This window comes from Syngnathus leptorhynchus, chromosome 11, assembly GCF_054491065.1.
Source record: "Syngnathus leptorhynchus isolate UIUO chromosome 11, UIUO_Slep, whole genome shotgun sequence".
Lineage (NCBI taxonomy): Eukaryota > Metazoa > Chordata > Actinopteri > Syngnathiformes > Syngnathidae > Syngnathus > Syngnathus leptorhynchus.
Window position 1 is genome coordinate 12,220,270 of NC_141205.1, and position 15,143 is coordinate 12,235,412.

At 46.3% G+C, this 15,143-nt stretch overlaps 2 protein-coding genes across 6 annotated transcripts in view; one reads left to right on the forward strand and one right to left on the reverse strand.

The window, feature by feature from the left end:
- The window catches only part of cenpp (centromere protein P), a 34,176-nt gene that overhangs the window by 18,239 nt on the left and 794 nt on the right, over nt 1-15,143 (reverse strand). For 3 of the 5 annotated variants that reach the window (XM_085924245.1, XM_085924246.1, XM_085924244.1), the window contains exons 2-6: nt 14,527-14,685; nt 13,222-13,376; nt 12,593-12,681; nt 11,448-11,536; nt 10,167-10,263 (exon numbers count right to left, since the gene is read on the reverse strand). In XM_085924245.1, the coding sequence (XP_085780371.1) occupies nt 10,167-10,263; nt 11,448-11,536; nt 12,593-12,681; nt 13,222-13,376; nt 14,527-14,684 (588 nt within the window). In that variant the 5' untranslated portion in view covers nt 14,685. Of the gene's footprint in view, nt 1-10,166; nt 10,264-11,447; nt 11,537-12,592; nt 12,682-13,221; nt 13,377-14,526; nt 14,686-14,831; nt 14,949-14,969; nt 15,123-15,143 lie in introns of those variants that run through there. The other 2 variants (XM_085924243.1, XM_085924247.1) reach the window with 2 other exon arrangements.
- Nucleotides 6,037-9,349, forward strand: ogna (osteoglycin, paralog a). The gene is made up of 6 exons (XM_085924248.1): nt 6,037-6,197; nt 7,568-7,631; nt 7,757-7,921; nt 8,020-8,222; nt 8,301-8,393; nt 8,596-9,349. Exons 1-6 carry the CDS (start codon nt 6,060-6,062, stop codon nt 8,764-8,766), a joined length of 834 nt encoding a protein of 277 aa, XP_085780374.1. The 5' UTR covers nt 6,037-6,059; the 3' UTR covers nt 8,767-9,349.

Genomic DNA, 15,143 nt, shown 5'->3' on the forward strand with positions numbered 1-15,143 from the left:
TCCCCTAAGCTAATCATACACACCAATACTTATGAGGTAATTGTCAAGCAACGATTTACTGTACAAATAAATCTGCCGCAATGCCAATGACTGTTCAGACCTGACGTCTCAGCAGGCTGGTGCAGTTCCACTGGAGTAGGCGGGGTGGCAGTAGCATGCGTTTCTGACCGTTAGCCATTGGCAAAAGAAATCACAGTAACGACAATGTTTCTGAGAATTTTAGAAGCTTAAGTGTTCAATTCCAGGTTAATCCCCTGCAATGCAAACATAAACTCATGGAATGTTCCGACGCCACGTTTCACCTCTCCCTATGTCCTGTAGGTGGCACTTTTAAAACTCTGGCCAACTGTCCAAGCAAATCAAAGACAAGATGCTTGAAATGCTTTCATCTTAATGTTTCGACTTCTTTCTTTCTGCCTTTTGTGTGCTTGGAATGCTAATGCTAACCACCAAAGACTACGAATACGCTCAGTCCGCCCGTAAAAGACGACAAATTCCTCCGACGGCCATATGAGCAGTTGGGACTCATCTCACGAGCGGGCTTGAAATCGCCCCCACCGATTCTGAAGCGAATGTGCACAGAATCGGGGTACAAAGGTGGCTAACCTTTGCCGTTGTTAGCGATTTGCCGTGAGTGCGATGAAGACTTGTTAAGTGCGTGCTTTCGGAGAGCGAAGAGGCGAGCTGCAGGAAACATATGGAAGAGATCTACCACTTGGCCAGACCCCTTCCTGCCACGTTTCACAGCGCACACACACACAAATCAATGCACGTGAATGTGAGCGCGCGCACACACACACACAATCATGTTAAAGAGAAGACATGTTTGCAACTAAATGCCCACAGAGAGGTAAACAAAGTCATAAGAGTTTGACCGGCAGGATGAGTTGCAATCAAACAACTGACTGATGTGGTTTTAGGTCTGGGAGGGGTATCTTTGGTGGCGCGCCCCTACTTTAGTCTTCCTCCATCGATCTCCACAGACTTTCATAGGTTTGGACTAAGAAAGTGAGATTGTTTTGTTTGCAATTTCATTTCAGCGCGAGCGAACCGAGCGCTTCCGTACTGCCGCCTTTCACAGCTCCAAGACTAGAGGTCGACACTGTTCTAGCGTGCGATGCAAAATGGGGCAAAATTGTGGCTTTGGGAGAGCTCAGGATTTGTGCCATGAAGTAAAGAAGTCTTTCTCAGGCAACGTGAAAGAGGCTTCAGAGTCTAGAAGGAGCCGCGAAGGCGTCCGATGTCAGAGCAGAATGCCGGCTTGATTAAAAGCAGATTCCTGAAGCTGGCTGGAAAGCCTGTACTCCAATAATCCTTTCCCCAAAAGACCAGGGAGAAAAAGATTCTATCACAGATTTGTGGCTCTTCCCAAAAGATCCACGAAAAAGCAGCAGTACAATCCTTAGAAGCTTTTCAAAAGCTCATCCAAAAGATTACTTTCCAAGGCGTGACCTTTTGGAAATGCAACATAGCCCACTTGACCTCGCAAAGACCAGCGTGGCTGACCCACCTCAGGCAGGGGTCACAAACTCCAGTCCACAAGGGCTCCTTCCTAGCCAGCCTGTTTAAGGCACAGCCTAACGATTCAAATGATCAGCTTGTTTGCGAGCTCTGTAAAAGCCTGAGGACATTCCTAATGATTTCAATCATGTGTGTTGAGGTGGCGATGCATCTAAAACAGGCTAAATAGGAGGGGACCGGACCCTCAAGGACCGGACTTGGGCAGCCCTGGCCCAAGGAAACTCATCAAAACACGCAGTGAATTTGAAAGCATCTCAAAATGCCGCGAAGTCTTAATCTGGCCGCTCGAAAGCAGAGCAGGCCTCGTTCATTCGTTGCTTGGCGTCGACGTGTTCCTCACGTGTATTTGCCATGTTAATGTCATTAGGTTTGTTTTAAGAGGATACCACGCTTGCAAATCTTTCTCCCGGCGCTAATTGTGACGTCTGGAGAAAATCACTTCTTTTTCGGGGGGCTTTTTTTTTTTGGACTCCATGAACGGTGTGTTTGTCTCCGTCGACTTCAATCGAGTCAAACTATGTCGTTATTGTGCCGACGCAGGGCCAGACGATGATGGAAAAACAAAAGTAGCGCTTTGCCATGATTGCGGTGCCTAGGAGCTATGTTGAAGTGAGTTAACGAGCTTAATTTATGCTACTATTTTAAAGTGATTTAAGGAGTGGCCTTTAGACAAAAGTGTGGCGCCATATTCTACATACTCTAGGTACTTGCATGCCAAACAATTTCGGCTGTAAAGCGAATGCCTGAAAGGGTTTTAGTTTTATGGCGCAGCTGAACCCGTTTGTACAAGGCACGTTGTGGACGTCCCTCCGCATTTACAAAGCCCGATTTGATTATTTGCTGCACGTTTTGGACGAGAAAAAAAGAATATATAGTTGCAATATTACATATCTGCGTAACAAGCAATAATGAAAGCTATCAACTGAAGAGCGAAACATTCAAGTGAGCCAGGTTGCGCCGACATCTGCTTTCGATCGTGTCGGTTGGACGTTTTTGAGTTACCACTACATCGAGTCCATCTCAAGTCAGTCTCCTCCGTTTTTACACTCGGCATCATCCCGCTTCCATATGTCAAGCCGCACGTGAGATTTATTAGCCTCGTACGCTCACGTCTTGTCGGCACGGTCGGGCATCTGGTTAGTCATGCGGCGCATTTGCTCTGGCGCCAAGCGACAAACTTGGCATCTGTCAAATCTAGTGTCTACCAAAAGCCCACTCGAAAGACTTCACTCGGCCACATCTGCTCTGAATCGATCTGACGGCGGGAAGCCTTTTGAAACACACCATCCTTCAGTACTTCAGCAGAAGAAAAGCCACCACAAAAAAAAAAAAAAAGAAACAACGTCAAAGCAACTGTCAACATCCGCAAATTGCACAAATTTGATTCCACAATAGCCTCCCAACGCTACGTAAGTGGAGCAAACCTCCACCCTGGTTATTGTTTTGCTCCATGTGCACGCAGCTGTTTTAGCACTTTTCCCCCAAAATCTCCAGGAGCGAATTCCAAGACAGAACAGAGTTCCAGCATAAGGAAAAGCCATCGCCGGAGACGATGGGAAGAGCAAATTGTTTTTTCCCACGTGGCTTCGCTCGCTTGTAAAATATTGACAGCGATACGAAACTCAGTTGATTGACTCGGTAGACGAGTAGCAAACGCTTTGGCACGGACGATTTATTTCCGTGTCATGTCATGTGCGAGAGGGATGGAGAAGACGTTTTGCAAGAAGATGGAGCAAGTTCCCATCCATATTAGGATGGCTATCAGCAGATAGCCCAATGCTAACGTGTGTTACGCGGCTGTATTTGTAAGTGTGTGCTGTCTCGTTTACTCTCCTCAATGCAAGCCCGAGTACCTTGAGTTTTTTTAACTCCTCTCATATGTCCTAAGTTGATTTGTTGGACAGGAAATAATCATATAACTAAAAACAACAAAAATGTTGTACTCGCATTAAAAGAAATTATAAATATTAGGTTAATTGCAAATTAATTGAAAATTGAAAAGGTTAGTTGATTCAGGATCTGGCATCTCAAGAAGACGGTCAAATATTTTTTTTATTAAATTAACTCTGGGCGGCTCGGTGGTGCACTGGGTAGCACGTCCGCCTCACAGTTAGGAGGGTGCGGGTTTGATTCCACCTCCGGCCCTCCCTGTGTTGTTTGCATGTTCTCCCCGAGCCCGCGTGGGTATATCCGGGCACTCCGGTTTCCTCCCACATCCCAAAAACATGCTTGGTAGGCCAATTGAGCACTCCAAATTGTCCCTCGGTTTGAGTGCGAGTGCAAATTGTTGTCTCTGTGTGCCCTGCGATTGGCTGCCAACCGGTTCAGGGTGTCCCCCGCCTACTGCCCGATGACAGCTTGGATAGGCTCCAGCACACCCGCGACTCCCGTGGGGACTAAGCGGTTCAGAAAATGGATGGATGGATATATTTTGTTATATAGGCCTGTAGAATAATTGGAACTGCAACAGACGATGAGTCTGACGTCAGAGCCGCATGTACTTCCGGACTCAGCAGTGGCATTGTTTATAAGTGACACCGAAGATTTCGATGGATTTAATGATTTGGAGTGACACGGATGGTTTGATAAACTTGTTATTTATGTTATAGTTATTTGAATAAGTGTTTATATGTTACATCATGCACGTTCTCAGTTCCTCGTTTGTGTTTATGTAACGTTAGCATACCGTATCTTTTAGCCTGTTGTTGCCTATTCATGTCTGGTCTTGGGTGTTGTATTTTGACATATAAAGTTCCCCCAAAAATGCGACTTGTACTTCGGTGCGAAATATATGTTTTTTTGTCTTCTTTACGATGCATTTTATGGCTGGTGCGACTTGTATTTCGAAGCGACTTTTAGTCCGGAAAATTGAATTAATAAATAATTTGACAGTTTGCACTGATTTGGGCCCCAAGCTTGATTTACACAAAAAAAAAGGAGACTGAATCTGGCAAAGCAGTCTGGGAAAACCTTCCAGTGGAAGAAACGCGGCATTCTAAATGAGAGCATGCCGAGTGTATTTCACAGCTGTTGACTTGCGGCTGCGTTTGAACCGAGCTCAGACTTTGGCAAAGAAAAATGACATGACGGGCTTCCCCACGCTTTTTTTGCACATCGGTGTTTCTTCTTCTTGACAAGTCGCAGCGAGAGGGGAAACGAGCGCAAAGAGCTTCAAGAAAAAGCATTCAAGTAGAAAAAGAAGGAACAAGAGCCTCCCCACGCGCAGGTGCGTTGGCAATATATGAGCACCTTTTAACTAGGACTGGCCAGGAGGCCCGAGAAAAGCAAACCACCCAGCACCCTACGGTTGTCAACATCCACATTTAAAGCGCTGTTTTCCATCTTTTTTTCCAGCTCAAAGTTTCCATCCATCCATCTTCTTCCACTTATCTGGGGTCGGGTCGCGGGAGCAGCAGCTTTAGAAGGGACTCCCAGACTTGCCTCTCCCCAGCCACTTCATCCAGCTCATCCCGGGGATCCCAGGCCAAACGAGAGACATAGTCTCTCCATCGCATCCTGGGTCGTCCCCGGGGTCTCCTACCGGTGGGACATGCCCGGAAAACCTCCCCAGGGAGGCGTCCAGGAGGCATCCTGATGAGATGCCCGAGCCACCTCATCTGGCTCCCGGACACCCTGCGGAGGAAACTCATTTCGTCCGCTTGTATCCTGGATCTCGTTTTTTCGGTCACGACCCATATAGCTCGTGACCATAGGTGAGGGTAGGAGCGTAGATCGACCGGTAAATCGAGAGCTTTGCCATTTGGCTCAGCTCTCTCTTCACCACGACGGACCGGTACAGAGTCCGCATTACTGCCGAAGCTGCACCGATCCGCCTGTCCATCTCGCGCTCCATCCATTCGTGAACAAGACCCCAAGATACTTAAACTCCTCCACTTGGGGCAAGTTTGTCTGGCCCCTCACCTAGGACCCTTTTGCCATGGGTGAAGAAGCCCCAGACAACATGGCTCCTAGGATCATAGGGGCACGCAAACCCCTCCACCACGATAAGGTGACGCCTCACGGAGGGGTTTACGTACGTAATAAATGCATTTTATTTTTAAAAATGTTACAATTATTTTCCATTTCCAATTTCACGGACCGCCACCAATATTGCCACAGACCAGTAGAGTGCCGCAGACCACCGGTTGACAATCTCTATGCTAAGTGGTTGTTTCAGCCCTCCAGTGGATAAGAATAGCAACAAAGATGCAGTTATTGCGCTCTCTGCCCGTGGGCCAGACTGGAGCCCCTCGACAAGCTATTTTGTTTGACAGCCCGGCCCGGGCGGGCCCGGCCTCATTTGGATGTTGCACAGTTTGAAGTGAAGGTTTTGCACCCTGGAAGCAATTCTTTCTATTTGCATGAAGTGCTGTGTTTCTTGGAGGAATAAGACGCGGTTAAGAAAGGGTTACAAAAAGTGTGTGTGTGTGTGTGGGGGGGGGGGGGGGGGGTCTTTTTTAGCGAGCCGCTTGAGCCTTTAAATAGCGTCATTGGACACAGGCCGCCAAGGGGGCTCGAAGCGCAGCGCATCTGCTGGCATGGCGAGCAGCGTGAGGGAGCTCGTACTGAGGTGCATGCTGCTGGCGCCGTGGCTGGCCACCAGCGGGGCCACCGGAGAACCGGGCCAGCAGCAAAGCAGCTTCTTCGGCAACCATTTGACATTGATGCGGGCCAGGGTAAGAACTTCCTTCCACGTTACTTTGTCTAAACAATCCCAAGCTGGGTGAGACGGAGAGTGTAAAGAGGCTGAATAATGACTTGAGTTCGGGATAGCGGCTGCGCCAACTCTGTTGATGGCTCACGTGTGGCCACTAAAGTTGCGGAAGGACTACTTTAAGTGGTATTGTTCGATGTCGGCGAGTTACATTTTGATTATTAGTTGATTTCCCCTAGTGTGCGCTAAGACTTTAAATATTCCAATGTTCCAAGGTATAAAATGTCATTTTAATGTAAGGTCCTCTCTAACAATCACTAAATAAGGAATTTTAAACTGTGTGCCTGTTTTACTCTCTGGAGAAGCATCAAAAGCTGACCTTAGACCCCATTTGCGCAAGTGTGCTCTTTGCACGCCACAGCAATGGTGAGGCCAATGTTTCCACTTGGCACTGGAGAGACTTGACATCCAGCACACAAAGCCTCATTCCACCACATGCGGCTGAGCAAAAGCAAATATTTGTCTGCTCTGCGGCCAAAACGCAGCACCAATATAAATTTTTCCAACATGATCTTGAGTCGCCGCTCTCTGGACTACTTGCTTCTGGCAACAGATGGAGCAAACGGTCCAAAAAAAGCCCAGGTGCAATTTCCTATCTGTTGTTCCCAAAACAATAAATCAATTTGGTCACGGCTGCAGAGGGAAACACTGACAAGTTCCATTTCTTGTACGGCGATACCTTTTGGATTTTGTTTTTGCAGCTAGCTTTTGTTATTGACATCATGGGATGAAAAAGTGCTTAAACTTGACACCTCAAACAAAAACAGGTCTGAGGGTCACAGGCCAAGCCAAGGAAGCGGAAAAGCTGGAAACGCATGCGTTTCAAAGAGAAACCTGGTGATAGCTCGCTCAAAGAAAGCCCAGGCCGAGTTGAAGTTGAGCAAATCTTAAATGCTACGTTTAGTCCTGAGAGTGAAATGGGCTGGATGAATAAATTGTTGCCGAGTACGCTAGCGCAGGAGCAGAAGATTTTGTTTTGATGGCAAAACGATGCTCAGGAGCCTCTTCGTCACCAATACGACATGATAATGCGCCGCCGTCATTGTTGTTGTAAATGTGAGGCCACATGAGAAGTGGAACTTGAGAAAGATATCCATCGCACCGAATGGAATGAAGGCTCCGTGGTGGACAAACGGCACGAGACCCAACTCCAATGCAAAACGGCCTTTGCTGTTTCATGCCAAATATCTGCTTTTAATCAGCAAAATCCTGTTCAATTGCAATCAAATTGACAGACTGATGGGTAATGATTCAAAACAAATAGATGGCTTAAAGAAGTTTAAATTCAAACACAAACTTGATTCTCATAACTGGATTTGGTTGATTCCACAGAGAGCGCCGCCTTTGGCAGACGAAGTGGACAATAGCCCCGTTCCAGCAGGAGGAGACGCATCGGGTAAGCCAAAGAAAAACAAGCCACGTTCATTTGCAAATCTTTGACACGGAATTCCGCTGGCAACAATTGCTGATGTGCGGCATGTGCCAAGTTACGTCTTTTGACCTCTTTACGGCACGTTACAGACCTCCCGACTTGCCTACTGTGCGTTTGCCTAACCGGCTCAGTGTACTGTGAGGAGGTGACCCCGGACATGAGCGCCGTACCCACCCTGCCCAAGGAGACAGCCTACCTCTACGCCCGCTTTAACAAAATCCACAAGATCCACACCGGGGACTTTGCCGACATCGGTATGTGGTGTCACCAACAACGGAGAGCAAAAGTGCCTGCCGCCAAGAAATGAGTTCTGACGCAGCCGCTCTTCTCTTTTCTTTTCACTGCGCGACAGTAACACTCAAGAGGATCGACCTGACGGGGAACCTGATCTCGGAGATCGAGGACGGGGCCTTCACCAATCTGCCGCTACTGGAGGAACTGTCGCTGGCGGACAACAGGCTGGTCAGGCTTCCGGTGCTGCCCGCCAAGCTGACGTCGTTCAACGCCAACAACAACCTCCTCGTGACCAAGGGTGTCAAAGCCACCGCCTTCAAGGTACACGCGGGACACCACGCGCGCTCGACCGTGCCCGGAGAGCAAACGCCTTAAATGGTCCTTTTCCAAACCTGACAGAAACTGACAAATCTGGTCAACTTGTATCTGGCTAACAACCAGATGGAGGCAGTCCCGCAAATCCCGGAGAACGTTCGGACCTTACATCTACAGGTACGCCGTTTGGAATCAAACCCTTGCTTCATCAAAAATTCAGCCCGCAAAAAGTCTCGAGTAGGCATGACTTGAAGAAAAAAAAAAAAAAAAAGTCCTTTTCCAATGGTGGCGTCGCTTTTGGAGCAGACGCCCCCAATTACACCGTTGGGTCGTTTTGTGGGGATGTTAATTCCTGACACGGTGTCCCTCTCGCCACCAGAACAACAACATCACAGACATCAACATCGACACCTTCTGCAGGTCCAACAACACCTACTACCTTAGACCCAGCCTCAGCGAAGTCCGTCTGGATGGAAATCCCTTGGTTCTGTCCAAATACCCCGACAGCTTCATGTGTATGAAAGTACTGCCAATCGGAAGGTACCGGTGAACAACGAAGAAGGCGAGAATTTTGTTCTTTGGGGCACACTGACTGAAATATTCTGGATGTGGGGAGGGGACTGGCCTTCTGCATTACAAGTAAGGCGCGAGACAGTCAGTAGAATTATAAGTTGTTTTCAAAGTGCCCGCTGGGGAATATCAATTATTCTAAGCAGTGCGGCCAGCACCCAACTGGGACAACAGGCAATTAGCGTGAACTTTGAGTAGCGCCTAGCCTAATTTATTGGACAGCAGAACCGTTGATGACGAATAAAAGCCACACAGAAGATTTGAAGATCCCCTTGAATGGTTATTCTGGAGTTTAATTCAAAATGCTGCGCAAGCATGACTAAAATAATTAGGCCTTACCAATAAATCAATAATGAGCGTGGCGGCGGCTTTGTAGCCCTCGTTCACTTTGCCGCCTTTCTGACATTAATTTATGAACTCAACCTGACATTAAGTATGGAAGCATGTATCATCATTTATTGAATCCATGTATGAAATGTAGCCTCTGCAGTAAGAAGACAAATGCTTACCAATGTGCAGTGCTTGTACAGTGATATCAAGGTATGGCTTAAGGTGTTTGAATAAAGTGGATTTTTTTTTTTTTTAAATGTGTTTGGAATTATTGTCGGTGAAGAAGAAACCCGTGCAAGTGTTTTTCAAGCCGAGTTGACGATACATTGCAGTGATCGTGTTGCGCCAGTGTAAATAGAGATTGAATCCTTCCTGCTTTCATTCAAATCTGTTGCAACAGTGTCGAGAAAAGCACACGCCGCATCTCGCACCTTCCGTACCAGAACTGCACAACAATCCGAGCTGTCAGTATTTGACTGCTGAAATCTAAACGTGCTGGGATGAAAAATGCACGCGAGGGCTTGTAAATGTTTGTGGTTTGTAGCCCTTAAGAGGCCGACATCCATCGGCGCTGTGAAGGCGTGGCAACACAAAAGAAAACAACTCAAAACTCCAGCGCCTGTGCGTCATTAGCAGTTGCGCTCCATGGGACAATCGTATTTTCCGACACAATGAAAGTCGAGCGAGATAAAACTGAAAAAAAAAAATAATCTCGCAGGCAAGTACGGAAAAAACGAGCTAATGCCGCATTTGTGCGCCAACTTGGCAAAGCGTTTGACTCTTGGAGTAAACAGCGGCTCCGTGTAACTTCTGCAACGTGATTAAATGTTGAGTTCTGCCTGCTGTGGAGTTAGGACTGGGTCCAACTGCCAATTGTAAAAGCATTTGGCCGACACCGCAGCCAACCAGTTAGCACGTTCAAATCCAAACATGTGCCTGTCGTATTATATCGAGCTCGTGTCGGGGCTATCAGGTTGCAGATGAAGAGACACGGGGCTGATGATTACCAGCGAGCGGTCCCAGTTGGACGGTGGTCGTGCCGCCACTTACCTGAAAGTGCCAGAAGGCCTGGCGGCGCTCGTTCATCCTGTCTGAGAAAGTCCGAAGTGTCCTGAAGAACATCAAGAGGTCCCTGCTCTCCTCCACTCTGAAAGAACAAGAGATAGAAAATGACCGTACAAGAATCCACCACCAAATATCTTCAGAAGTGACATAGTTTCAAGGATTTCGTCTACGGAGTGGCGTAGAGCAATTCCACAACTAAGTAAAAGTCAGCCTTAAAAACATTAAAAGTTAAGATTAGTCGAAAACAGGTGGTGCAACAAAAACTTGCCTCTGTACTTGACTTTTGATCCGCAGTTTGTTGGCACAGGTGACGTCACTTGCAGTTCAAATGACAGTAATCCCTTGCTACATCGCGGTTCGTTTATCGCGGTTTCACTACATCGCGGATTTTTTGAATTTTGAAAATTTGTGAAAAAAATCAAATATAAGTCGCTCCTGAGTATAAGTCGTCCCCCCACCTAAACTATGACAAAAACCGCGATTTATAGTCCTAAAATTACGGTAATAGTTATTTGAATAACTCTGAATGTTACGTCAAGCCCGTTCTCAGCTCCTTGTTTGTGTATATGTCACGTTAGCATACCGTATCGTTTAGCCTGTTGTTGCTGGTTCATGTCTGTTCTTGGTGTTGGATTTTGACAAATAAATTTGCCCCAAAAGTGTGACTTCTACTCCGGTGCGACTTATGTTTTTTTTTCACTTTATTGTGGGTTTTATGGGTGGTGCGACTTATACTCCGGAGCGACTTTTAGTCCGAAAAATACGGAAAAGACCATATGTGCTTTTTATGTCTTTTTTCCCCCAGAAGTAGGGTTCTCCGCTTGTCGTGAGCGCCAAGAGGCACGCGTCGAACCGATCTGCACTCGGCTTGGCTTCGCACGATCGCTCTAGAAAAAGGAGGCCAGCTGACTTTTGTCAAGTCCAGGCCGAAAGCCCACAGGGTTTATGGCTCATTTGGCTCGGGACTCGCAAAGAGACCAGAAGACAAGTCTCTTAATCAGCAGTTACGCTGAAGAATAAATTCAGCTGCGTCTCTGTGCCGCTCATTATCCGCAGTGTTTTTCCACGTGTTGTTTTCCAGACAGGCATCGTCCAGATGTGACCGGAGAGCGCGGCGAGCTTCACACATCTGCCAAGACTTGCCGAAGCTCTCGCGGGAGCCTCGAAAAAGGCAACCTTGAGCTCCACCTTGCCTCACCCCCTGGCCAGTCGGCGTGGTCGCCTCGCAGTTGCAACAACGTCACCAGCAAGTAGAAGAACACTCACCCAGTGAGGAAGCGGCTGAAGTTGCACAGGTCACTGGCACCCGTCAGGATATTCAGGCTGTTGATGGACTTCTCGGGCCACTCACCCCCCTTTAACACAAATACAATCTATAACATATGTTCCATTATGTTTGAGATTTTAAAACCCTTTTGCTCATAATAGTCATCTTTCTTAGCCAATGTCACAACCGCTGTTTTTAGACTTGTGCACTGCTAAAACTCTACAAAGCCCTTTGATACGCACTGAAACCAGGTGCAGATGCAGTTGTTTGAATTCCCCACATTGCCCTTCTACTTGAGAAGCTCCGCTGTCTCGTGTACAAGCAGCAAATAAACAGTTCCAAAACATTTTCATCCGAGAGTTCCTCTCTCGGCAAGAATAGAAAAGTTTCCTCCGAAAAACATCCTCTCGCCATCCAAACGCTGAGGTTACCCAGACATCCATCACCATGTGGCGGGGAAAAAAACATACATGAATTAAAGGCGTACTAAAAGAGCAGCGGCAATGTGACAAATGTCCATGTCTCCGTGCGACATAACTCAGCCGTGTCATGAAAACAAGGTTATGCTGTGCAACAAGTTGATCATGAGAGGAAGGCTTGAGCAAAGCAGCCGTTCCTCTCGTTAATCCCAATCATGAAAACTTTGGAAGACATAAAAAGTCATTCAATGATACTTTCATCTCATTTTACAGAAGTCATATTTCTTTGTTATTTGAGTGTTGAAAGCTGCAGCAGGTCAGCTGCTAAACTCATCAGAGTGCAGCCATGAGTTTGGAGCTCTGGCACCCCCTGTGGGCCACACAACACACCACCAGGCCTTTTGACTTGAAAATCAAAGGGCGTGTCAGTATACAGCAAAGTTTGCAGTCCGTAATTGTTTTCCCTCTTGGACCGTTACTACGACACTAAAGTGCAGCGACCCTATCGGAAAGTCCGTGTGCTGATTAACTGTAAATGTTTTGTTTGCTTGTTGAATGTTGCCTACCACCATTTGTTAAAATGAATAGTCATGGCAATGGGGTGGGATGGAAAAAGCAGCTGTTGCGTTCAACTACTTTCTTCAAGAAATGGGAGGGAAATACAGTGAAGACAAGCACATTCGTCTTCCACTACAATTTGTGTGTCGACCGGCATTGCGACCCACCTTGATCTCTGAGAGCTGAAACTCCACCTGGAAGTCCAGCTCTGAGCACTGACAGCAGACACACATCTCTTGCACTGATTTGGTGCTGCCTAAAAATAGACACAAACACAAAGCTCACTTGCCAGTCATCGATATCTTGTAACATCGTTTGAATATAAAATAATAGCACCGTATGATACTTTGCTTGATAAAATAGATCAATGAAAGAGAATGTGTAAAGAAGGACCATTTGTGGCATGATTCAACGGGTGTTGTCTGTTGCCTGAACCACGAGGGGCCAGTATAATACATACAGACAGGAAACACTAAACGCAATGAAGCTACAGTGATATTTGTTTATTCATTCTCCTCTGTCTGCACGTGTTACAATAACATTGATGGAAGGTTCCTTAACCTGTCTATAGCGTTTGTGTTATGCGTTAGCATTAAACTAGCAAGCGTTGTGACCTGTTGTTCTGAATTGTCCGTAGTTGGGAATGTGACTGTGAATCCTTGTTTGTATATAAGCTCCCTGACATTGGCTGGCAAACAGTCTAAACGCGTATCCCCACCTTTGGGCAGCACTATAGTAAACATATTTGAATGCATAGGAAACAGATTTGAATATTTTGCTTGTCTTTGTGACGGACCGCTTTGCAGAATGCGTGCAGTGCAACTCCTCAGGCTGATGCCGTTCATTTGAGTCTGACGCTGCAGATCTTCCTCCAGCTGCTCCACCTCCTCCCTCAGACTGGACAGAGTCATGTGAGCATCTTTTTTTGGCCCGTGTCCGCACACCAGCAACCTGTCACACATCCAGGCAGACGGATGTCAAAACAATGAAAGGTGTGCTTCGGAGCTGTTTTTTCTTTTTCTTTGGGCTTCTTTTTGTTTTTCATTCATTGCTTTGTATATAAAAATGATAACAGTGATAATAATGATCACTGAGGTCAAGGGTGGCCAACCCGCGGCTCGTGAGCCGCATCCAGCTCTTTGCCTGGTTTCATATCAACATTTGTGTTTGTGGTCTTTTTTGGGGCGTGTTGCTTCGCTTGATGATTAGAGGAAACAAATAGTGTAAATTTCGCTCTCAAAATGGCAGGGAGAAAATACACAGCTAAATGAAAGTATGAAGATGAACACAGGACGTTTATAACAGAGTGGGAAAGTTTATATTTTTTTGTTGAACGCAATGGCAAGCCATTCTGCCTGATATGTCAGACGCCATTAGCGCACTTCAGCTCACTTCCTGCTAATATCGATAAGGACTTTCCAAAAGGGACTGAATTTTGCAAGCGTAAGTTGGACACTGAAAAGTCAGGTAGAAAAACAGGTAGCGTTTTTCCAAAATAATACGAAGCACTCAGACTGTCACGCTTGCATCGCATCAACTGGCTTGGAACATTGCACGGGCTAAAAACCCATACAATGAAGGGGAGGTCGTTAAAAAATGCCTCAGTGACGGTGTTGAAATCTTGTCTCCTGAAAACGACAAGCTAAAACGAATGGTATCAGACATCCAACAAAAAGAATTGCTTCGAGTAGCAACAACGAAAGACAAGCCAGATTTGAAGACGATTATTCAAGGCAAGGAATGCACTAAGCAACATGCATAGTAAGTGAAAAAATGCTATTGTAAATGATTATGTTTGTGGACTTTGTCGAACTGAGAGTTTGTGTCTGTGAGACAGTGCACACAATGTTCACTGGCCTGTGGGCTTAGTACTGGAGGAATCGATTTCTGTCATTATCATGTTGGTGCGTGACATGATAATAAATAAAATAATAAATTTGGCTGAGCAGAGCTGTGTGTGGGGGGGATGTTTGTGTGTGCTCTTGTGTATGATGTGGCTCTTTGCAGTAACACAATAAAAAATGTGGCTCTTAGTCTCTGACTGGTTTTGGTAAAAGTGATGTAAAATGTACATCGAGGCTTAGCAAGGAATAAAACTCACAGTGCGTCCCGTAGTGGTTGGCTGGAATGCAAAGCGAGTTCCTCCTGGCGCCTCTGACGCTGGCGCTGCAGTTGTGCCACCTCCACCTGGAGACGCTGAATGTTTTCCTCCAATAGCATCACCTCCTCCTTGTTCTCCTCATTGATTCTTTTTTCCATTCTGATGAAACAATCCGGACAAATACAACAAAGATTTAGGATGTACAATGTGCTGTCTTGTGAAAAACAGTGTTGCAGTAGTAGCAATGACAAAAACGCCGACTACATGAATTGTGTCTAAACGTTCTATTTGACACTCACACTCACCATGTGCTTGCTTATTTTGGTGGGTAACGACATTAAGGTAATCAGACAGTTCCCCAATGTACCCAAACAATCATGTTCATCCACTACAGCTCTATGTAGAAAGTACAAAGTAAAATACAAATATATTCTGTGGCTTACTCAGTTAACGTTGATTTAGTAGTCGTAGATGTACGAGTTAGGAATAAGTACATGTTTCTAGTTCAATTGAGACGGCAATCACCGTTAACGATGCATATGTAATGTCACGCGAAAACAGTGAAAATATACGAGTTCATGTTCATGATAAAGCGCCTTACGAATATTTTAACGTAC

Excerpts from the sequence above, each read along its gene's own strand:
- ogna (XM_085924248.1), top strand. The coding sequence starts at position 6,060 with ATGGCGAGCAGCGTGAGGGAGCTCGTACTGAGGTGCATGCTGCTGGCG. Across the intron at positions 6,198-7,567 it reads TGACATTGATGCGGGCCAGG|AGAGCGCCGCCTTTGGCAGA; the intron begins GTAAGAACTTCC and ends TTGATTCCACAG. Across the intron at positions 8,223-8,300 it reads TCAAAGCCACCGCCTTCAAG|AAACTGACAAATCTGGTCAA; the intron begins GTACACGCGGGA and ends CAAACCTGACAG.